A 26,043-nucleotide genomic window follows, 5' to 3' on the forward strand; every position below is an offset into this window, starting at 1 on the left:
TTCACTGCCTAAACCCTGAATTGCCACCTTCAGTTTATTTTTCATATGAAATTACTTGAAGAATTCTTATATGAAAATATTGTTCTTATTTTTTAAGTTCCAAACATAGATATTTCAGTCAAAGAACGCATCCCATATGTTGTGTGTGATTGAGCATGAATTGGGAGTGGAGTGAATACAAAAACTAAGAAGGAATCATTCCAACAGATACAGTATGGGAAAATGGTAGCATGGGGTTTTCAGAAGTCAGAAAGCGAACCTCTAAACTGAGCTCTGCATTGTTTGCATGTGGTGCTTAGAAACCTCTTGGCCAATCCTTTTAATTGTAACTGCTACCTGGCTTGGTTGGGAGAATGGCTCAGGAAGAAAAGAATTGTAACGGGAAATCCTCGATGTCAGAAACCCTACTTCCTCAAAGAAATCCCCATCCAGGATGTTGCCATTCAAGACTTCACTTGTGATGATGGTAAGAAAGCCTGGCCAGGTCTTTGACCACCAGACACACTCTGGTGATTGTTCTGATGCTGTGGTGCATAATTAGACAGTACGTCATAGTTCAGGCAATGAATAGTTATTATGCATTTTTTGCTTTGTTTTTGTTGTTTTGTTTTGTTTTAGCAACAGGACACTTACTTGCTCAGACTGTACTCTCACATCTAGCTCTACTTGGTTTGTGTTTCTGAATGTTTTAGAAGATTTTCTAATTTCCAACTTGTGGTTGATACTATTTAAATAGCTTCATTTTTGTTTTTCTTTACTATTCTAAACATCTCTTTTAGTAACTGCCATTTAACTACCGATGATAAAAGCAACTGACTCATAAAATAGAAATTCTAATAAACCTAACAAGAATAATAGTTTTCACTTTTTAGTACTCTCTGTATATCATCACATTTAATTCTCATAATAGCCCTGTAATGTAGGTAGAACATAGGTTCTATAATTGTTGGCAATAAATGAAGAGCTCATTTGAGCCGTATACTTTCAAATGAGGGGCCCATATACTTTTTGCTAACCATGTAAAACTAATCTGTCCCTTTATGTCTCTTCATGTCTGTCTCTTTTCAATTTCTCCATAATTCAGTTTACATATTCTAATTAAAAGTATAATTTGTATAAACAACTGAACAAAGAACACAACATTATAATCGTATTGATAATACAAACTGTGAATTGTTTTCTGGAATTCTTCCCTAGGCAGTCTGAAAAGAGACCTGCACAGAATGTATGGTGTCGATTTGTAAATACTTAATGTCCTTTACATAAGTCATCATATGGCTGAAGACTCTTGTGTTTGTTAAGCTAAAGGCATAAAATCCCTTCTAGCATCTTCAAAGCCACAACTGTGGGTTTTCCTGTATTTCTTTTGGCAATTTAGGAAATGATGACAATAGTTGTTCCCCACTCTCTCGCTGTCCTACGGAGTGTACCTGCTTGGATACGGTGGTGCGATGTAGCAACAAAGCCTTGAAGGTCTTGCCCAAAGGTATTCCAAGAGATGTCACTGAATTGTAAGTAGAGCTTGTCTTTCCCTTTCGTGAAGGATTAATATTTCACACACCAAGGGAAATGGAGACCAAACAAAAATCTTTTGAGTCTTGTTTGCAAATTACATTAATTCTGTGGGCCATTAATTAGTATCATGGAAAACCCTAAGCAAATAATATAAAAGCTAGTTCAGGTCCGCTTGAGAAAGGCTGGTTGTGTGTTTCTCTTTGTTTTTCACTGTAGGATTTCTCAGAGCCTTTATTATGCTAGTGTGCAGTGTGAGCTCCAAGAGAGGATGTAAACTCTAAGGTAGTTCCCATACTTAGTTGTCTCCATAGCCCTTTTCTCATGGAGTATCTTGCAATGCTCATGTTCCATCAAATGCACCTTGAGAAATGCTATGTATTTAGTTTATCTGTGGTGGCTGGGATATTTCATATGATTGATTATTCTTTACCATGTGTCCCCTTGGAGAATATCTCACACAGGGGATACATAAATACGTGGGGTGTGGAAGGAGCTGACATAATCTTTACCCTTAAAAGGAGATACTGCCCTTTGGACTTGAATTAGAGCCCCTTAGATCATAAAGGGCATGGGGCCAATTATCCCTAACATTTTCAGAACTGATATTTACAAATTACATAGCCAATATAGACATATAAAGATACTAAGCACCAAGCACACTTCCTTAGCTGCCTTATGCTTTATATGTGGAATGGAATAAACCTCAGCATTAGCTGCTTTAACAATGGTGCATGAAGGCTCCATTTCATTCCTTTATCTGTATACGAAGAACCATGGACAAATGCTTGATAGGCGATTGACATGCAATTGAGTCATTTTGCCTCTGTTTATTTTTTTCTGTGTGAAACCATGTATCAGAAATGTAATTCATGCAGATGTTTACCTGTAATTCATGCACAAATGTACAAGTATTGCAAACGAGCAGATTTGATAAACCTTTGGCAACCTGGAACATAGGCAATGAGGTTCAAGAAAATGTCACTTCAGTTATCAAGGAACTTATATTCAAATCATGTGCAGTTCTATGAATTCTAATTTGGTCCTGAATGGATACTTTGAGAAAAAGTGTGTGACCTTCCCTCTTGAAGCTGAACTGTTGTATAGGGCTCAGTTTCTCTCTTTTGTTACCAATCACAGTTGTTAGTTATCTGTAAGCACTGCTTTATGTGTGTGTGTGATTAAATTCTTAATTCTTATTTTGATATGTATTTATTTCAGAAGATTACTCTCCATCCAGTGTTGGGAAGATAGATGCCTATAGAGTATTCTATATGCAAAATACTGATTATAGCAACACCTCAGCCAAGGGCATAATACCCAGCATAACATTTAGACCACCTTTGATGCTAAATCCCTCCTTCTACCATTTTAACTGACCCATGCCTTTGTCCTTTTACCTGATTCCCATCAAATAATTTTAAATGTCTTTTAATTTCCTTGTTAAATTACTTCTGAGAACCTGCTTGATTCATTTGTCTATGCCATCTATGTGTTTCTTCTGTCAGATAGTTGAGTCTTCAATCTATTCCTCTACAAATTATTAAAAAGTAATTCTTTTTTTAAAGAAAATACATTTTAGAGATGAGGAAAACATTAACTCATCTCCTGTGAATTCTAGCTTTACCTCCCCAAGAGCTTATTCTTAGAAGCATACCAAGTCAGCAGGATCCCTCTCTCCAGTAACATATATGCATGTATTAGAAAATTTCCATGTGCATATTATATTAAATTATTAAAGAATTTGGCAAATATAAGTATGTAGTGGTGGACAGTTTTGAACAAATGGTATCCATTATTTTTAATCAGTTCCATATAGTTTCTCTCTTAGATTGTTTTACTTGTAAGCATTCATAGTGCACATTCTGAACCTTTTTAGCTTTGTGTTAAGATGCTTTTTAGAGTAAAGGAAAAGTGCTGAAGTACATGGGATTATGCTTCCCTCTAGTGGTACCAAGAAATGCTTAGCTAGAGAAAAGAGGGGAGAGAAGTTGAAACCTGAAGTCAGAAAATTTGAATAGGCATAAGAAGTCATAAAAAGCCTGACTCTTAATCACATATTCATTACATATTTTGATAACTTGTGCCTTTTATGTAACTTTTTTCATTTTGAAGTATTTGAAATAGATAGCTATCTTAGGCAGTTTCTCAACTACTTCTATATCCAGCAAAAATACAAACCTCAACCTCAGATATGGAGATAGGCCACAGCCCTGGGGCAGGGTGGGCAACATGTCCAATGTGGCAGAATTGTTTGTGGGCACATCTATAACCAGATGGCCCAAGTTGCTGAAAGACATTTTTACCCATCACTGTCTACATTCTGGGAAAGAACAGCCTTGGGAGGAGATGAAATTATTTTTCTTTTTGTGACATCATGGATATACCTTTAAGCATTCATTTACTTCTGTGTCTTGACTGTTAGCCCAAAGACTTTTTTATTTTCTGATCATTCTGCTGACTCTAATCAGAAAGGGAAATTTTACTTACATGTGGTTATTTGCTTATCACTGTATTGTTACTGTGCTATACTTGTGCACTTGATAAATGTTGTGATTTTCTATGAAACCTTCTAAAATTAATATCACCAAGCAGATGTACAAGGGTAGAACTGTTTCTAAGATTTTTTTAAACTGAAATCTAATTACATTCAAATTCCCAAATATATCCTTTGAATCATCCGTTGTTATTTACTAAGTGTGTTGATACAAAGTAAGGCAGCAAAGATTGGTCTTGCTGGTGGTAGCAACTTCCTGCCAGTAGTGAATGCATTTCATGGTGTTGTTTCCACATAAACACAGGTGAACTGAAGGCTGACTTAAAATATAGGCGATTGAATGACCCTTCTTTCTGACACACAAATGGTTGGATACATGCCTTGCCTTCTTAGATAAACCACAAAGAACTGGACTCACCAGTCTCTCCTTGGTTTTATAATTTAGCCTAAGTAATCCACAAAAGAATTCTACTGGATTGGACAACTGTGGTTTTTTTACTTCTCTTAAATAGCAGTCCTAGCTGGGAACATGACATCTTAAAGCTGAAATTTCCAAGTGTTTCCTTGCTTCAATTGAGAGTGAAATATTGTTCAACTATTTGAGGATTCACTATTGTTACTTTTTAAAAAAATAATATTGTTTCTTTGTTTTCAGGTATCTGGATGGAAACCAGTTTACACTGGTTCCTAAGGAACTCTCTAACTACAAGCATTTAACACTTATGTGAGTAATGTATTTTTCTGTCTTTGACTTCTTATTTTATTTCATGAAAATGGGGATAGCAAGGGACAGAAGATTTATTGAACCTTTCAGATAATATAAATCATCTTCAGTTAGATGCTTCCCTTCTTGCTCACTGTGGTTCTGGATCACTAGCCACATTTTCATTGAATATCAATCAGGCAATGGTGCACCTTAGAAAAAGGTCCTCCTCTATTCAAAGTACAAATACAATGAAGTCTAAGTATCAGAGAATTATAGAAAGGCAGTAAGTTGCATACTTCTACTGAAGATTAATATGAGCTATTTTATGACAATCCAAGGAAAAAAAAATGGAAAACAATGTTTTTACTCTCGACTTTAAATAAAACAGAGTAGATAGTAATAGCTTTACTGAGAATATATTATAAATATAGTTTATTAGGCTTGATTTTCTTATTTAATACACTATGAATTAACAAATGGGCTTCCAGTATTAAAATTTATTTTATAAAATCCATATTTACTCATATAGTATTTAAGTAAATTTGACAAAGATACTGACATTCTGAGTATAAATGTCAAAACATTGAATTGTTTTTACCAGTTTGATGTCCTCCTAAAGTAGCATCTCTCTTTCATTATGTAAACAATTTTTTACAATCTTTAAGTTGTAAATACAAGGTTATAGGTAAACATACAAACATTTCATTTCAATCTAGTTATGCACACTATATTTTTAAAAAGATATAATCTTACTATATATAATGTCACACTTAGAGTAGCCTTGTTGGTAATTTATAAAACTTGTCACAAAACAAAAAAGTCAGCAACGATAGTGGATATAAAGGGAAATACTTTATCTTTACATCTATCTGATTTTAGAGTAAATATGCTGTCTTATATTTCCAATGTTCCTAGAAGAAAGGGGGTTTGTTCCTAATTAGTGAATTCTAGAAACCTAGGTAGCAGAAAATGTTATGTTTCTCATTGTGAACTTTACCCTAAGCACGTGGAGACTGTTGATCCTTTTCAGCTTTCCTTAAATGTATGTGAAAACCAAACACTTTGTAGGAAGTGTATAGAACTGCTCAAATGACAAATGATTAAATTAAGCAAAAAGAACATCCTCTAAGATATCTTGTTCTGCCTCTAGTTATTTATTTAATAGCAGCAAGAACTGATTACATACATTTGTTCTGTTAAATAAACCATTAAATTGTTGCCATTTCCAAAGGGTCACTTCAGCAGAATTGGGTCATTTGTGAGACAGCATGTGATTATTTAAAACCAGTTTGGAAATGAAAAATGAGAATTTATAGATCCAGAAATGGTTTTACCAGTGACTTATTATACAACTCTAGGCAAGTAACTTCTGCTAGTATCGATGTACTTATTTTTTAAAATTTAGCCATAGTACTTCAGCAACTAAGAAGATGGATTATAAAGCTCCTATAACATTCCTACCATTTTCACAATTTCATTGGTCCATTTTACTGATACTTTGGTATTTTAATAAGGGAATGTGTATAATCTTCAGCAGCTTTTCTGAACCTTGCATTTGTTCATATATTTTGCTTCAGAAAAATATAGTGAACATAAATACACACAGAGACATAGATGAACATAAATTATGACCCATAATCTTCCATTTATTCATGAATCTTCCTTTAGTCATATATTTGGCATTTTGCTTTAGATAAAAATTAGTGAATATTCACTAATATGTGTATCACATTGTCATATATATGTGAGTGAATGTATGTATATATTTACTAAATTTTTTCTAAAGCAAAATGCAAAACATATATGTCATTATATAGATGTTATTATATATTAAAATACATTATACATTACAGTATTATATTTATAATATGTATTATATATCATTATATTATATATATCATGTATATATTATATGTAATAAAAATAAGATCAAGTTCACTGAACATAAATTACAACCTGTAGTACAAATTACACTTATAAATACCCATTTAGCATTGATAAAAAATCCACATCTCTCTCATTTACTTATCATTTATTAAACAGACATTTACTAAGGACCATCTAGGTGCCAGTGACTTTGCCACAGGCAAAGTTTTTAATTATGGTGTTGTTTTTAAAGAAGACATTGTAATGTAACTAAATGAGGGATTCTTTCAGTTATCCAGTTTGAATATTTGTATGTGACAGTGAAAATAAAGTATGTGTAACTGATGGAACTTTCAAGAACAAAGGTTTATTTCTCACCTATCAAATGTGTCTGTTGTGAATGGCCTCCACGTGTCTTTGCCCTGGGACCAGGCAATGGGTACAGCCTCTCTGTGGAATATAGGAGCCTTGCAGATGTGGGAGCAAAGGGATATGAGAAGAGTCTCAGCTCTAAAGCTTCTGCTCTGAAGTGAAACCAGCGCTGGTGCCCACACTTCACTGGCCAAAGCAAGGCACATGGTCACTTCTAATTTCAGCAGGCTTGGGCATGAATAATTATGAATAACATTACAGTCTACCCCAGAGGATTACCCAATGTTTTGTTATTTTCAGATAAAAGCTGAGTCCTAACAATGCTGCTATAACTGTGAGCAAGAAGAACCTTTTCTTTCTAAGAATCTCTAATATGTCAATTTCTATGGTAACAGTAGACTCCATTTCTTTCTTTTTCTCTTTTAGAGACTTAAGTAACAACCGAATAAGCACCCTTTCTAATCAGAGCTTCAGCAACATGACTCAGCTCCTCACCTTGTGAGTAGGAAGTATGGTACTAAGTTAATTCCTTAACTCACTGGATATTCCTGGTAAACAAGACAGAGTTTCTGCCCTCAAGGAATGTTAATATTGTTGGGAGAAACAGACAAATAAAAACCTCAGTAAACAAATACAGATAGTATAAAAAGTGTTGGGGGGCTTCCCTGGTGGCTCAGTGGTTGAGAGTCCGCCTGCCGATGCAGGGGATGCGGGTTCATGCCCCGGTCCAGGAAGATCCCACATGCCGCAGAGCGGCTGGGCCTGTGAGCCATGGCCGCTGAGCCTGCGCGTCCGGAGCCTGTGCTCCGCAACGGGAGAGGCCACAACAGTGAGAGGCCCGCGTACTGCAAAAGAAAAAAAAAAAAAAAGTGTTGGGTTCTATAAAAGAAACAAAGAATAATTTGTATTGGTGGCAGGTTTGGGAGAGATCCTTAAGACAGACTTTCAGATGCGACCAAGACCTGCGCCTCACACTAGTCAAAGTCAGGGCGGAGCTCTTTGTCTGGGTGTCAATGTTGCTACAGCAAAAAAGACAAACGCTTGACAACATAATTACAACTGTCAATCTTCCTACAAGGAATTAAACTTGGAAACCATTCAGGGGAAGTCACCTTAGGAAGGACACAGTTGAGGCAACAGCAACAGTAGTGGTAGGAAGCATTCTAGACTATATTTTAGAAATAAATATGTTGTGTTGGCGAAGCAGCACAAAGATTGAAAGGATATTATGCGTCAATATTCTCAATTTATAAGATGCTAAAGTAACACTTTTCTTAACTGCTTTATTTTTTAAAATGACATTTGGCCATTTGGGGATACTAGAGTAAAACAAATTGGCTTACGTGTGCTTTCAGAATTCTTAGTTACAACCGTTTGAGATGCATTCCTCCTCGAACCTTCGATGGATTGAAGTCTCTTCGATTACTGTAAGCATCTTATGTTTAACAAAATACTTCTTTTCTCAGGCATCTGGATTTTGGGTTGTCTCTTTAATGATTTAACTGCTTTGTTTATTTTGGGATATTTTGGGTTATATAAATTCGGATTTACTAAAAATTTGGAAATGGGAAAATTCTATCTTACGGTATCAATTCTCAACAGCTTTTACTTGGACAACATAATTTTCTCTTTTGTAACATGTTGTCGCTGGGGTGACTTATTTGATAATATATGATATTAAGATGTAGTTTTATATAGATTTAACTAATTTTGCAAGAAATTTAGGAAATTTTAATTTCATTAAAAGTTATATAATGCAACACAACATATTTTTACTATACAAAATTTATCTTAAAGTACATGAAATAAAATGTGGTCCTCAATCCCAATCCTCTCCCCAGAATTGACAGTTAAACAGTTCAATGTTCTCTTCTGGTCCTTTTTTATGTTTGTTTTTATGTATTGATATATGTATGCCTACAGCTGTATAACTTAAAAACCATAAATAGGGTTTTTCTTAGTCTGTCATTGACTATTTTTATTTAACAATATGCTTTAGACTTTAGACTTTCCATTCCATCATATGTAATATTCCTTAACTCTTTAACTGGTAAAGAGGGTTCCATAGAATGAAGGGACCATAAATTAGTTAAGTATCCTCATCTTTACTATCATTTGGTTTGATTCCAAATTTTCATTATTCTATACAGTGCTGGAATGAACATTCTATACATCCATCTTACTGTCAAGCATATTAGGAGAATACCAAAAGTAGTCATCTTGTTGTCCCCCAAAACAATTTACAATTTATTTTCCACCAATGCTATGTTAACAGAGTACTTATTTCAAAGCACTCTTGTAAATATTAAGTATTATTAATCCTTTCATTTTTGTCATATGACAGATGGAACATTATTTTCCATTCCTCTTTTAATTTGCAATTCCAATTACTAGAACATTTGAGTATATTTTGTTTATTGAGCATTTGTATTTCTTATTCTATGAGCCTGATTGTATCAATTCCCATTTTCTGTGGTTTCTTTGTCTTTTCCTTATTAACATAGCTGCCTTTATGCACTTGACTCTAAGTTTGCAGGTCTTTTTATAGCTTACATATGTTGCAGATATTTCCCATTCTGTTTTTTATATGTAATCTTTTTTAATTGAAATATAGTTGATTTACAATGTTGTGTTAGTTTCTGTTTGCAGCAAAGTGATTTGGTTATATATATATATATATGTATACACATACACACATATATACATATATGTATATATTTTTTCAGACTCTTTTCCCTTATAGTTTATTACAAGATATTGAATATAGTTCCCTGTGCTATGCAGTAGGACCTTATTGTTTTGTAATCTTTTATATTATGGATATATTTTACATTGTCAAAAATTTATCACTCTTTTCCATTATGATTTCTGAGTTTTAGAATATAGTGCTTTAAAAAGCCTTCCATATTCCATATTTATAAAACGGAGCTCGTCTATATTTTAATACACTTTCAGTTTTATTTTTACATTTAACTCTTCGATCTAGAATTAACTTTATGCATATGATGTGAAGAAGGAACTAACATTTTGCTTCCCCAAATAGATACCCAGTTGTGTAAAGACTATTTATTGAATACACCATATTTTCTACACTAATTTTAAAAGCTTGTTATAAACTAAAGTCTCATATATGCATGGGGATTTTTCTGAACTCCCTGAAATAATAGGAAATTTAATTTTGCTTTTTCTTGCTTTTAGTTCTTTACATGGAAATGACATTTCGGTTGTGCCTGAAGGTGCTTTCAACGATCTTTCTGCATTATCACACCTGTGAGTATCTAGTTCATGAATGTGGGTTTAGGGTCAAACTCTCCCTGGCAAGTGAGTTTGGAACAAATGATCCTCTGCCACCATTTTTATTGTCACATCATAAAATGTGATTGGTTCCATCTTTAAAGAAGATGTAAAGATTTTCAATCTAGATATAGTGCCTTCTACAAAATAGCCTTAATTTATCCTTTTGGCCCTAACTCCCCATTAGTTGAGCTCTCTTTGCTTTCAAAAATGTCTCTTCTTACAAACATGGCTCCCCAACTTCCTAGCCTATGCCTTTTCTTTAATGTTCTCTGATTCTAAATATCAGCTCCCCTTCAATTCAGTCTGCCCAAACCCTGCTTCTCCAAGTCATATCCCAAATATCACCTCCTCAAGGAAGCATATCCTGATTTGCTCAAACTGGATTCATTTATTTAGCAAATATTACTCAGCAGTGACTATGGCACCATGCAGAAATAAATTAGACAAAGTTTAAGACATTATGGTGTGGGAGAGGAAAACAGCCAAATCCTCATATTGGCTGAAATTTTTTTCCTTTGCATTCTCTCTCATAGCAGGCTGTTTGTACCTCCATATTTCTTGGAAGTACAATAAAACAATTTAATAATGAGGTCCAAAGCACACAACTGGGTTAAATTCCATTGTTCCATTATTTTTAGCTGTAGTGTTAAGGCCTTGGCAAATTGGAAGGAAGTTCAGAGAACAGCCCTAGAATCCAAAGCCTTCTTAGGTCAGGCTGAGTTTGGCATCACCTGGTGACAGTTATCTGCTTCAGCTTAAATATCAATATCAGTTGGCCCTTGGTGGTTCTCCAGAAGAGGTTACTTGCCATATTTTTTCTTGGATTTGCCCTCCTCTTCAAGTCTACCAAACCCCAGAAGATAAGAAGTTTAGAAAATTGAGAGAAGGGGATGGGCAGAGAATAGGAGCCATTAGTCAATCATGCTACATCTGAATTTCCCTTATAGGGGCTGTGTTATCAGTGTAGGTTTTTGTCAATGGGACTGCTGCTGTCAATATCCCTTCCATTACATTAAACTACTAGGTACCTGGAGGCAAGACCTCCATTTTTTCATGTGTGAGCCCCTGCTCCAACCTCAAAGTTGACATCAGGTCCACTTCTCTACAAACTCCATGGAAATCACTTGCCTGAGATCCCATGTAAATGAGACCCCTGGCTCAGGGGTGCAGGACTGTGGCACTGCGGCAGGGAATGCCACCTAGAGAAGGAAGTGGCTGTTCAACTAGTGTTAGGGTGATGAATCAGAAAAGTCTGCGTGGGAAAGGTGCTGCTTGAGCTAAGTAGGATTGTCCTTTATATGACCATCCTCCCCAACAGGGAGAGCAATTTGGATGTTCTTTGTCATGCATCCTATTTGTCATGTATTTCATTTTATGCAATTGTCTTTTACACCCCAGACCAAAGAGAGCTATGCTCCATTCACAGTTTTTACTGTTTCTCCTGGCATAGTAAGGACTTAGCAAATGTCAGTAGAGATGAGATCAAATGACTCAAAAACATCATTTTCCTCATTTTTAATTTAAAAGAAAGGTTTGAATCTGACATACATATGAGCATAACATTTACTTCACTCCAACTCTTGGCTAGAGTTTGACATTAAAACAGCTGCAATATAAAGTATTATGGTTTTGTAAGTATATTTTGAAAGTCTCTTCATAAGAGAATAATTTTGCTTAGACTATATACCTAGAAACATTACTAATCTGAAGTTAATTATAAATCAGAATTAAATGCTACTTTATGCACACACTACGTGTGCCCAAGTTTGGCAAATTTGTGAATCCATTGGTTAACGTCTCTGGCCTCAGTTTTTTAATCTGTAAAATGGGTTGTTACTAATGTTGATCTCATGGAGTTTCTATTTAGGATAAAATGAGGTAATTCATATAAATGGCTTAGCACAATTCCTGTATATCATAATGATACAATAAATAGCTAGCATTTATAATCAAGCATTATCTTGATTACTTTTCCTATCACTACAACTGTTTATGTGAGTAGGAACCAAAGTTCTAAAATGAAAAACTTTAAAGGGACAAACGTCCAATGGAATTCCAAATCAGCTCTGGGGAACTAGCTTTATGTGTCTTTATTATTTTACGCCCTTCCTTATCTTCTTGCGTTTTACTGGTTCTTTACCCTGAAACATCCTTTCCAACCTTTTCCACATACTTAAAACTAAATATCTAAAAGCTCAGACTTCTTAAACCACCAGTCTCCTAGAAGAGTTACCCTCTGTTCATAGTTACCTTGTAAATTCTTCTGCTATACCACTTCTAATGAAAATTACTTGTATGTATGAGTCTATGTTAATCACCTTTGCAGAAGGAGTTTTTTGGGGTTAAAAATAATGTATTATTTATATTTGGGTCCCCAGAACCTGGCATAATGACTGGGTTCTAAGTAAATCATTGGTGAATGAAGGAAGTGTTAATGTGCATTTGGGGTGTGCTTGCACGCAGTATAAAACTGTCTGAAAATACAAGGAGAATTTGTAAAGCCAGGTAAGTGTTAACACTGGTGACAACTCACTAAATCGCAGTTGCACATAATTCAGTAAAATGGGGAATCCCCAATGCCTCCATTTTCTTCTAAATTTTTATCAATAAATGTATAGGGATTTTCTACTGAGTATCACCATAAATTATGGTCCCTTACGAAATAATAACGGTGCTTCCATACTTGTGTGTGTGTGCTTTTGTTGTGTTGTTTTACAGAGCAATTGGAGCCAACCCTCTTTACTGTGATTGTAACATGCAGTGGTTATCCGACTGGGTAAAGTCGGAATACAAAGAACCAGGAATTGCTCGCTGTGCTGGTCCTGGAGAAATGGCAGATAAACTATTACTCACAACTCCCTCCAAAAAATTTACATGTCAAGGTATAGTTCTTAACCAGTTGTACTTCTGTAAATAAAACTTCACCGTATTAATTTAAAAGAAAAAAGAAAACCATGGGCTGCTAGATTTCATGGGTATAGCTGAAAAACTCCAATAAATAATTACTGTTTCTTCCCATACTTGGAGAAGACAGAGCAGTTACATGAGGAGCCCAAGGAAAGAATTTATTTTGAAATAAATCACAGAAATAATCCATTGGAAATGACTAAGTTTTCTTTAAAATGTATGGAGAAATGAAGAGTACACAATTTCTGGAAATTCCTCTCATAGCGTCTAACAAGTGAAATATTTTGCTTTTGCTTTGTCTGAATGTGTACCCTGCTCCTAGGGCTGCCAGGGCCCTGTGGCTTCCTGATTCCAGGTAAGGAGAAACGAGCCCTCCCCAGTGTTCAGGCCAGACCTTCCGACTCACCTCTTGTGCTTCACTCTTCCTATGTTGATGGTGCTGTTTCTTGCTTGTTTGGATCCTTTTCTTTTCCCTTTGTTTTATGTACTTGTGAATTCTATACAGTGGCTTAGTAACTAATATTTTCTTCTCTTATTACAGAAGTAATCTATGCCCAACATAGAAAATCTAAAGAATAAGAAAATGTAAACAATAAGAAACTAAAGATCTAAATCTAATAATTAATGACAATACCAAAAGATAATCACTATTAAACTTGTTTTGTATATCTTTCCACTTTTTCTAGTCAAATATATTGATTTAAGTTTCTTACCAAAAATAAGGTAGAAGGTTACTATAACCCTTAATTTTTGATGTTTCAAGAGGGCCACTTTTAATTATTAGATGGAGGAGAGAAATTCTTAAAAATTCTAAATGTGTAAGCAGCAAATGCTTATTAAACTTGTTTTATGGGTAAAACTAAACCTTGGGTATTGTGGAGCATAGAGAAAGTTGCAGACCTACCTGAAAAGATAAGATTTCAACATTTGATCATGTAGATGGGAAAACATATCTAAGTAGGTAATAGTGTGCAGTGTATCACAGAATGAAGACCAGCCTGGTTTCACCTGGGCTAAATCCCAGCTTCAATTTTCAATAGCTATGTAACTTTAGTTTACTAGCTTAACCAGCCTGTGGCTCAGATTCCTCGTCTGTAGGCAGAGGTGATGATAATACATACCAGAAAGGGTTTTTTTTAAGATTAGATGAGATATTATAAGTGGAATCTTAAAAAAAAAAAAAGAAAATAAAATGTCGTTTTCACAGAAACAGAGAATAGAAGAGTAGTTTCCAGGGGCCAGGGGAGAGGGAAAATGGGGAGATGTTGGTGAAAGGGTACAACCTTTCAGTTATAAGGACAATAAGTTCTGAGGATCTAATGTACAGCATGGTGACAATAGTTAATAATATGGTACTGGATACTTAAAAGTTTCTGAGAGTAAATCTTAAGCATTCTCCACACACACACACAGAAGTTAACTATGTGAGGTGATGGATGTATATTATCTTGCTCTTGTTAATCACTACACAGTGTATATATATATCAAATCATCAGGTTATACATTTTAAGTGCATACAATTATATTTGTCAAATATTTTTCAATAAAGTTGGGGGAAATGATTCATTTATTTAATATATATAAAACATGCTTACTGCCTTACACACAATAAGCTCTCAGTATAGGTTAGCTGCCATTTTTATTATTATAACATTTCAAAACACCAGCAAAAATATGATGTGGGATGGCATGCCATGTTCTGTTGGTGAAAGAAGGAATTTTCAAAAACTATATTCCCTCCTCCAAACATTTTAAAGTGGTCATCTGATGTTATTTCATAGTTATAAATGGTTACAGGAGATGTAATCCACAGTGCATTGTAAATATTGATATCTTAAAACAACACTCTTCCATTATTCTTTTAAATGTATTTGGTGGAATCTAAATATCACAGCCAATTTTAAAAGAAACAAAAACAAGATCCTCAATATTTTATGTTGCTCTTTTTCCTCGAACTTCGATTTTTCTCCTTGAATTTATATTTCCAGTACCTCAGAGAGCTGTATCATTCTTCACTACCAAAAATATGTATATAATTTGAATATTTAAAATTTCCTACCACTAAAGATCTATGAGTTTTTAAATTTTTATTAGAATTGTCAATAATGCTTAAAGCAACACTGATTGCAACAGCATAATTATCAATATGCTAATATATTCAAAATTGAAATTAAAATTTTATTGGAAATGCCTCTCTGGGATTATGTGCATTGATTGCAAGAGCCTTTGCAAATAACCAGTGTTTTTAATTATTCTTTTGTAACCTCAGATGCTTCCTTGGGGCAGTGCCCCATGGTAAATTTCTGGTGGGCTGAGAAGTATATCATTTTTTTGTAAGGTGGAGATGATTGTCAAAGGGGAGATAGGGGAGGAGAAACTGGCATAAAAACTTATTTGTAGGCATATTATTGGGCAGATTGATTCTGGAAAGAGTATATAGACAAGTTGAGCAACTGCAGACTGATTCTGTTACACTCTCTGTACCCAGGGATACTCACACTCCACTTTGAAAAATGCTGGTGTTTATCTTCAATTCTTAAAGCTTAGAGTTCCATGAAGATATTTCTTTTTTTTTTAATTTTTTTAAAATTTATTTATTTATTTATTTATTTATTTTGGGCTGTGTTGGGTCTTCATTGCTGTGCATGGGCTTTTCTCTAGTTGCAGCGAGCGGGGGTTACTCTTAGGTGCGGTGCGTGGGCTTCTCACTGGGGTGGCTTCTCTTGTTGTGGAGCACGGACTCTAGGTGCACAGGCTTCAGTAGTTGTGACACGTGGGCTCAGTAGTTGTGGCTCGTGGGCTCTAGAGCTCAGGCTCAGTAGTTGTGGCACACAGGCTTAGTTGCTCTGCCGCATATGGGATCTCCCCGGACCAGGGTTTGAACCCGTGTCCCCTGCATTGGCAGGTGAATTCTTAACCACTGTGCTACCAGGGAAGTCCCCACATTAATTTGTTAAATGTTCCCAGAAGGCCAGTGAATACAACATACATACATATATGCATAAATGTCTGTTTAACTCAAGATTTGTCTAATTGATTTGACCTTTTCTTCATTAATAGTATCTTTTGTTCTTAGTATAGCATGAATGGAAATATGCTTTGGTCTGGATAAGTGTAGCCTGATATATCTTTCTGCAGTGATAGAAATGTTCCATACCTGTGCTATCCAATATGGTAGCCACTAGCCACATGTGGTTCTTGAAATGTAGCTAAGGCAACTGCAGAAATGATTTTTTTTAATTGTATTTAAATTTAAACTTATATAGACATATGTAGCTAGTGGCTACCATATTGCATAGTGCTGTTGCTACAGGGCTCAGATGAAGAAATCCTGTCAGAGAGCGGCTGTGAAAGGTTTCTTACAAGAGTGTCTAAGCCAGTTGTTTGGATAAGCAGGCAAGTGTGAGGACTTGAGCTACAGGTGGGTGGAACTGCAGGAGCCCAGCTGTAATATAGGAAAATGCTGGAACTGTGACAGTTTATTTAATATTCACTGACTCATCAAATTAACAAATCACACATATTTCAAGGTACATCCTAAACTACATAGCAGACAGCATAGGTGTAAGCCAGCTGGCAAGAACTGTAGACATTCAGAACCTCAACAAATTTAGTGTAATTGCACTTAGCAAACTTTAAGATTTACTCAGTTCTTCTATAACTTAACATAATTTTAGAGAGATAGCAAACTTTGAAACTCATAATGTTCTTTGCCAACATTTCTCGATATTTTTCAGAATATTGTGAACCACTCTCATATTCTTTCCTAGAAATATTTACTCATAATAAATGGATTGGTAAAGACAAAGTATTCTAATCCATTCATTAAAATAATTAATTCTGGGAAATCTACTGAGTACTGTGCTTTTGAGTTTACATGCTTTATGAGCTTGAAAGCAGTAAAATTATGCTTCTTTAAATATTTTATAATTTGAGGGTTTTATATTTTAACTTAACTTTTGTGCCAGTTTTAATGTGTTTTATTTATTCATGAAAATCATGTAAGTACATACTCCTAATATTAAAGTTTGTAAATATGTAATTTCAAATTACAGCAGGAAGATGAATATTCTTTATTTGAAAACATGTTTATGTAGCTATATTTAAATACAACTTAAATATTTTCTCTGCTAGAAAAGAAAATAATATTATTTTGACTAATTAATTCTTTCAATACAATATTTATCTTACATTTTTCAGAGTATTTTCTTTGTAGTATAATCTCATAGTTACAGTGCACAATAGAAATAAATGAACTGAATGAAATAGATTATCAGAGTATATTTAATTAATACCCAGATTAGGGCATTCTTGAATGAGGAGCAGATGGTCATGACTTGTTGTTATAACCCAAATGTCCTGTCTTCATTTTTTAAATATCAGATGACATTAGAATGCTCAAGCAGAAAATGAAGGGTTTTGCCCTCTCCAGGTTTTCATTGAAAACGTGAGCATGGAATGTAGAATATTGTTAATTTCTAATATTCCCTATATTGGTTCAGGAAGCTTTAGCTATGCAGGCTACTAAATTGTTCACTTCTAATTTTACAGACATTTATTAAACACTTAAATGTGCTAAGGAGTGAGCAGTCTAAAGGAAACAAGTGGTATATTGCCTCTTTCATTCAACAAATATTATGTGAGTTCCTGTTAGGCACCAGGCACAGCTCCAAGGTATTAAGAATATAATAATAAATAGGACAGAAAAACCCCTGCTTTTATGGAGCTTATATTCTACTGATAGATAACATTTAAATGGATAATTGCAAAACGATATGGAAGTTTGGTGATAGAAATATATATACAATATTAATGTATATCCAAACCAAACAATTGTGAAATTGTAACCAATACCACCAGGTCCACCAGGGCATCAGGAGACTCTTATAGTGAGTCAAGTGGAACTGAGAATGGAGCACGAATCAGGGAAAACAGCCCCAGTGGTCAGGTGTCTAGTAGCCAGGAACCCAATGAAGAGGCAGGGGTATGGTGCTCAACATACCTCATTAGTTATCTATAAAGATCAGCTAAGGGGTTGGGAAACCTGGGACCTTTTCATATCCCAGAATGATCAACATTCCACCACCACATGGTTGATCTCTTCTGCTATTTTTATAGGTGAAGAATCCTCTAGATTCTGGAATTTCTGGGGAAAATTCCACATCTCTCAGTAATAATATTGTAATATTGTCAGTTTTTTTTTTTCCCAGTGAGATCAACATTTCCTTTTGGGGGGTGTTCTTGACAAGTTCAAGGTCTTTTGGGGGTTTTTTTCCTCAAAATTATTAGTTAATATTGTCCTTAATCATTTAATTAAAGTATGAAGGTGATTAAATAATTTAACCTAAAGTAATGAAAAATTTACTAGTTAGATCTGTTTTGAAATAGTATTTAAAACTTGGTCAAATCCTTTTTACATTTTCAGATTTAGTATCACTAGAACATAGTTATACATTTGAAATAACCTTAGCTTTGGGGGATTATGATTTGCTCGCTGACTAAAGAAAATATTCAGGTTTCTACATAGTTATTTGCTAAAAGCACCATCTTTAAAAAACAAACAAGGGCTGTTTTTCATTACACTTTTTAAAAAACTTAAAACACTGGGAAATTTTTAACAGACATTTATTTTAATAGGTGATGAGAATTAATGATTTGTATTCTGTTCTTAAATATCATACATCTATATCATCTCTGATACAATAATTCCATGAAGTAATTATTGCTCTTTTTTTTTTTTTAAGTGTGCTTCAAGAAGTTTATTTACTGGCTTAAGATCATATGTGTGTGTAGCAAATGGCCAAGCCAGGGAATCCCAGAGGTGTAATACCCATCTTGGTCTTTTTTGTTTGTTTGTTTTTGCGGTACGTGGGCCTCTCACTGTTGTGGCCTCTCCCGTTGCGGAGCACAGGCTCCGGACGCACAGGCTCAGCGGCCATGGCTCACGGGCCCAGCCACTCCGCTACATGTGGGATCTTCCCGGACCAGGGCATGAACCCGTGTCCCCTGCATCGGCAGGCAAACTCTCAACCACTGAGCCACCAGGGAAGCCCCATCTTCGTGTTTTTGTTTAACCATTTATAAAATGCAAATTTTTAGGATTTTAACCCCCTATCATCTAGGGACCATCTCTACCCCTCCACTGAAACTATAAGGACACCAGTAACTTCCCTCTTGCCCATTTCAATAGCTTCTTTTTAGCTTCTTTATTTGCCCTCTTTTCATCTTAGACAGTGGTGGCCACTGCTCCCTCTTGTACATTCCCATTGCCTTTTCATTCCTTTGCTGACATCTCTTTCTTACCCACTCTTTAATATTCACATATGTGGGGTTCTCTCCTTAGCCCTGTTAATTTAATTGATTTTGGTCCTGTGGCTTCAAGTATCTAGCCATGACTTTTCTTATGAACTTCAGATTCATATTTCCATTCACCTAGTGAATTCCTCCCCCTTGCTGGCTTACAGAAACTTAAAACACATATTCCAAAATATGCCTTCCCATTTTCCACATTCTCTTGCAACTGTGTCCTGTAGTTGATCCATAGATGTCTCTATTACTGAACTACTAGTTAGCTATGCCCAATATCAAATATCCCTCTTTGTTTTTTCTGAGTTGTCTTTGATCTACGTCTGACTTTATACAAGGGCAGGACTAGCGGGTTCTACTATTTGACTCATGTGTCCAAGGGACACCAGAATGAAGGCAGACTCTGGGATATAGTGAGAAATTTGTGTTTGGAGCTTTTAGTCATAAGTCAAAGTGAGATACAATTCTCAGAGGGTGGCAATATTAGTGTCAGGTGCATAGCTAGTGATTTGAGTCAAGTAAGTAAGTCTGCCTACAGCTTTAATGGATTTGCAGTCCAGCAGTTCTTCCATCAAAGTTAAAGTAACTGACAAAGACAAATTGTTAACCAAACTTTCTGCTCATTTTCCCTTTGAATTATTAAGCTAAACACAACTCCACTCCATATAGCTGGTGCTAGAGAACTCTCTTAAGTCAAGACCTAATTTTAAATCATCTAGATATCCTAGACTGGCCTTCATTTCAGTGACATTAGTAAACATTTGCATTCAGGAAGCTAGATTTGTTTTCTCCTCTGCAGCATCTTTCTCCTCTATGGCACACATCTTCTGAGGGCTAATGTGTTGGCAATAATTTAACACTTCTTGGAACCGGCTTTTGGAAGAAAGAAAGTTTGAAGATTGGTGAAGTTGTATCAGCAAGCAAGTTGTAGTTCCTTGCCAAGCATCAATGCAAGAACAAAAAGAACCTCTCTTTCTTAATTGTGTGCTGTTATTTCTCGTGGTTGTCCACGCCAGATTTACAAATCACAGTTGCAGTCCTTAAAAACATAAAATCATTAACTCTAGGTGTCATTACCCAATGGGAAATTATTTCTCGGTACCCATTTCCACTCTCCCTTGATTTAGTTAATAATAGCCCCTACAGTTTTTCCAGATTTCAAAAGCTTCTGGCATAGACCGAAGGTACTCAGTGAACTTGCAATGAATGAATAAACAGCAAGCTCTAATTTGCCTTTGTGCTAAAATTTGAACAAACATACAGAGGAAGACTTACTCTCTTTTCTCCTTTTAAGTAAACCACTTATGTCCCTCCCAGCCCCTGCCTTCTTTGGATGTCTAGGCTTTAAAGAGTGTCAGAACTTTCTGTGGCTCCTGTGCTTTTTCTCACTATATTCTGTGCTCAGAATTCATTAACATCTCATTTAAAGCTTAAAGCAACCCATTGAGATGACTGCCTTTACTCTCCTAATTCCATACAGTTAAGTAACACATCTAGATCACTAACTTGGCCTGGTTGACTTCTGATTCTCTTCCTAAGATTACTAAGCATTATGATAAGAGCTTGTCTATTTCTTGTTCCTGGACATCTTTTCATCTGGGACCAGTCAAGTGTGCAAGATTCTATGTGTTGGTTTGCTCTTAGAGAACTATGCTAACCCTTCTACCATTTTATTTTGACTTTAGCATATCCCTTTGGCTCTGATATTATCTCCTTGTTATAGAAACACATTAAAGATGTGATTACCCTTGAATAAGAACTTTTCAAGAAAGGGTCTCAGAGTAGTTGTCCTGGATGGAAAATGAACCACAAATTGAAGGCAAAGACAAGATAGAAGGTAGACTTAGAAGAGAAGCAAAATATGGGTGGGAAGATGAATGAGAGAAGAGAACCAGATACAAAGGATATAGTTCCAAGGGGTTAGAATATAAAAATAAATGGATTTAGATAAACCAAGTGGATGTAAAAATCACATTATAAGAAGAACATTTAGTTAGGTGGAATTATAATTTAAATAGGAAAAGGAATCATACCATTTTAAGACATTTGGACATATCAGAGGATGCTGCTATTTGGAATTTCTATAATTCATAAACATCTTTTGAACTACCTTTCACTCAAACTCAAGTGCTAGAAATAAGAAATTATCTTTGAAAAATTGATTTTAAAAGAGGGATTTGAAAAAAGGACAAGTAAATAGAATGGTAGCTATAGTAGTCAACTTTACCAAGCTGAAGAAATTAGAATTCAATATTTTATATATTCCTCAACCTGATGCTGCCAAAACAGTTTGTGGGTTTAGGAAGTTATCAGAATAAGCCTGTGCACATGAGAAATCTTGTTATTTTGATTCTTATAGCTAAACTGAATATGTATGGGAGAGCAACAGTCTCCCTTCATATACCCATAAGAAACTGCAGATACTGAAAATAGTTGAGCAGACGTGCTATATTAAAAATGAAACTTGATCCTGGAAAAAAAGTGGAGAAATTAGATAGTGCTTATTAATCAAATATGGTTCAGTGGATATTTATTCAATAAATCTCGACTGTGCTAAAAACTGGACAGATGATGCTTCAGCCTGGCAATTTCATTATCTGCATACTCTATTAAAATAATTCTTCAAAACATACTCAGTTTTTTTTTCTAAAACAATCTTGAGCTTCTCATCTAAATAATCAAATATAATTTTTTAAAAATGTCACATTCCACAGAATAAACCTAGAAACTGCCAACCCTGAACCCCTCCATTCAAACTACAGTCTTTTGAAGTTGAAAGCACAGAATTAGACTAAAAGACAATTTTCCTCAAGGTCTTGGGAAGTAGCCAGATGAATGTTTACAGTCCTTACATTTGCTGACGTGCTGTTTTGATGGCGTACATTCTTAGCTGCTTCACCCTATGCCTTTGTTCTAAGAGTTTTCTTTCTTCTAGCCTAGCTCAAGAATCCATTACCATTTAGATATTTCCTTTCCTAGTGCTGATTCTAAGTGTGATCATTTTAGCAAACACAAAGCCATTTATTGTGGAGTATGACATTAATTTAACATACTGCTCTAATTAACTGCTGCATTTACTTCCCCAATGTACTGAATAGCTAAATTTATTTGATAAATACATTGGAGGAGGGTGAGAAGTTAAATTTCTACATGGCTCACTTCAGTATTAATTCCAGCAATTTCCCAACTGTAATTTGATACAACAACTGCATTCGTTTTTCTGGTACCAAGAAAAAGCAGAGGAGATACAGGCAAGGCCTCCCCTAGTGATTGAGGTGTCACTGGGAGCAAACACCAACCCTTCCCATTAATAGTGATACCCAGGGCTTCCCTGGTGGCGCAGTGGTTGAGAGTCCGCCTGCTGATGCAGGGGACATGGGTTCATGCCCCGGTCCGGGAAGATCCCACATGCTGCGGAGCGGCTGGGCCCATGAGCCATGGCCGCTGAGCCTGCACGTCCGGAGCCTGTGCTTCGCAACGGGAGAGACCACAACAGTGAGAGGCCAGCGTACCGAAAAAAAAAAAAAAAGTGATCCCCAGAACTGTCATTTATTTCCAAATAGTTGAAAAAGAAACAGGAATCTCTATGTAAACATATTTCAGGGTTTTTGTTAATAGAAAAACTGAACAGTATAGAATGCTGTCCTTTTTTGGATTGTACTCCAAAACCATTATATGAATATGTATTTCCTAGGGTAAGGGAATATTTAGGTATGAAGAGTTTTAATGGCCACCATGTTACTTCACATTTTCTTTCATATATGCGTTTCTGTAAGTAGACCAACAGTAAGCTGTTGGTCTCTAATCTGTAGAAAAATTGATTAAAGAAAGTTTATATTAGCAGAAGTCATACAGCTTTTTGGGTGGAGGTACCTTGAAGCTTAGAGCAGTGGTAGAAGAGTAGAGGCAGGGGAGAGATACTATACAGCTGCCTCAGATAACCTTGCTAGAAATTATGTGTGGTGAGACATACACTTAGAATTATCACTGCTAATTCCAGTGAGGATAAAGAACTACAGAGAGGTTGATGGTGAAAGCAAAAATATAATTAATGTTTATGTTATAAAATATTTGTATTTTAAATATAAAAGTGTCACTCTGACAGAGTGTACTCATCAGACAGTTGCCAAAATGCAGTCTAGTGAGCTCTCACAAACAGTGCAAAAAGTAACTTTAATGGAACATAATTTTATTGAGGATGGTACAATATCTACATTTTTAGACACTTGTAGAACAAATATGTGTGGCCAAAGGAATGTATCTTCAACTGAATCTGCATTTAATCTAGACCTTGCATGGATTATGACATTTTTTTAATGTGTATCCCAAAAGGTGAGATTGCAAGTAGAGACCACTTCAGCAGTATTTTTCTTTCGGCAAGGAAGACACAGAAATCTCACTCATCTTGTGCCTGTGCTAATGTGCTAACAAACTGAACTGAAGGGACATGAGGGAGGATATAATGAAGATTTCATTTTTGGTTTCTTGTCCTAAGCATAAAAGTGGCAGTGTTTTGTATCTCCTGTATAAAAATAACAGTACTGGACTAATATTATCAGGGCAGGTGCATATTATTGCATTTTTATTTGCACTGATAAATTTCTTTGTTTTTTCTTTTTTTTATTTGCTTTATTTTTTTAACATCTTTATTGGAGTATAATTGCTTTACAATGGTGAGTTAGTTTCTGCTTTATAACAAAGTGAATCAGCTATACATATACATATATCCCCATATCTCCTCCCTCTTGCATCTCCCTTCCTCCCACCCTCCCTATCCCACCCCTCTAGGTGGTCAGAAAGCACTGAGCTGATCTCCCTATGCTATATGGCTGCTTCTCACTAGCTATCTCTTTTACATTTGGTAGTGTGTATATGTCCATGCCACTCTCACTTCATCCCAGCTTCCCCTTCCCCTCCCTGTGTCCTCAAGTCCATTCTCTACATCTGTGTCTTTATTCCGGTCCTGCCCCTAGGTTCTTCAGAACCTTTTTTTTTTTTTTTTTTTTTTAGATTCCATATATATGTGTTAGCATATGGTATTTGTTTTTCTCTTTCTGACTTAACTTCACTCTGTATGACAAAGCCTAGGTCCATCCACCTCACTACAAATAACTCAATTTCATTTCTTTTTATGACTGAGTAATATTCCATTGTATATATGTGCCACATCTTCTTTATCCATTCATCTATCGATGGACACTTAGGTTGCTTCCATGTCCTGGATATTGTAAATAGAACTGCAATGAACATTGTAGTACATGACTCTTTTTGAATTATGGTTTTCTCAGGGTATAAGCCCAGTAGTGAGATTGCTGGGTCATATGGTAGTTCTATTTTTAGTTCTTTAAGGAACCTCCATACTGTTCTCCATAGTGCCTGTATCAATTTATATTCCAACCAACAGTGCACGAGGGTTCCGTTTTCTCCACACCCTCTCCAGCATTTATTGTTTGTAGATATTTTGATGATGGCCATTCTGACTGGTATGAGGTGATACCTCATTGTAGTTTTGATTTGCATTTCTCTAATGATTACTGATGTTGAGCATCCAGTCATGTGTTTCTTGGCAATCTGTATATCTTCTTTGGAGAAATGTCTATTTAGGTCTTCTGCCTGTTTTTGGATTGGGTTGTTTGTTGTTTTGATATTGAGCTACATGTGCTTCTTGTAAATTTTGGAGATTAATCCTTTGTCAGTTGCTTCATTTGCAAATATTTTCTCCCATTCTGAGGGTTGTCTTTTTGTCTTGTTTATGATTTCCTTTACTGTGCAAAAGCTTTTAAGTTTCATTAGGTCCCATTTGCTTATTTTTGTTTTTATTTCCATTTCTCTAGGAAATGGATCCAAAAGGATCTTGCTGTGATTTATGTCATAGAGTGTTCTGCCTATGTTTTCCTCTAAGAGTTTAATAGTGTCTGGCCTTACATTTAGGTATTTCATCCATTTTGAGTTTATTTTTGTGTGTAGTGTTAGGAGTGTTCTAATTTCATTCTTTTACATGTAGCTGTCCCGTTTTCCCAGCACCACTTCCGGAAGAGGCTGTCTTTTCTCCATTGTATATTCTTACCTCCTTTATCAAAGATAAGGTGACCATAGGAGTGTGGGTTTATCTCTGGGCTTTCTATCCTGTTCCACTGATCAATATTTCTGTTTTTGTGTCCGTACCATACTGTCTTGATTACTGTAGTTTTGTAATATACCCTGAAGTCAGGGAGCCTGATTCCTCTAGCTCCATTTTTCTTTCTCAAGATTGCTTTGGCTATTTGGGTCTTTGTGTTTCCATGCATATTGTGAATTTTTTTTGTGCTAGTTCTGTGAAAAATGCCATCGGTAGTTTGATAAGGATTGCACTGAATCTGTAAATTGCTTTGAATAGTAGAGTCATTCTCACAATGTTGATTCTTCCAATCCAAGAGCATGGTATATCTCTCCATCTACTTGTATTATCTTTAACTTCTTTCATCAGTGTCTTATCATTTTCTGCATACAGGTCTTTTCTCTCCTTAGGTAGGTTTATTCCTAGGTATCTTATTCTTTTCGTGGCAATGGTAAATGGGAGTGTTCCCTTAATTTCTCTTTC

General features: G+C 35.5%; 1 protein-coding gene across 2 annotated transcripts in view; it reads left to right on the forward strand.

The window, feature by feature from the left end:
- Positions 1-26,043, forward strand: part of SLIT2 (slit guidance ligand 2) — a 377,012-nt gene that overhangs the window by 300,715 nt on the left and 50,254 nt on the right. For both annotated transcript variants that reach the window (XM_082611084.1, XM_082611085.1), the window contains 7 exons: positions 300-466; positions 1,379-1,511; positions 4,665-4,733; positions 7,380-7,451; positions 8,309-8,380; positions 10,152-10,223; positions 12,969-13,132. In XM_082611084.1, the coding sequence (XP_082467210.1) occupies positions 300-466; positions 1,379-1,511; positions 4,665-4,733; positions 7,380-7,451; positions 8,309-8,380; positions 10,152-10,223; positions 12,969-13,132 (749 nt within the window). The remainder of the gene's footprint in view (positions 1-299; positions 467-1,378; positions 1,512-4,664; positions 4,734-7,379; positions 7,452-8,308; positions 8,381-10,151; positions 10,224-12,968; positions 13,133-26,043) is intronic.

The sequence above is a fragment of the Mesoplodon mirus genome (genome assembly GCF_964341445.2).
Source record: "Mesoplodon mirus genome assembly, chromosome: 2".
Lineage (NCBI taxonomy): Eukaryota > Metazoa > Chordata > Mammalia > Artiodactyla > Ziphiidae > Mesoplodon > Mesoplodon mirus.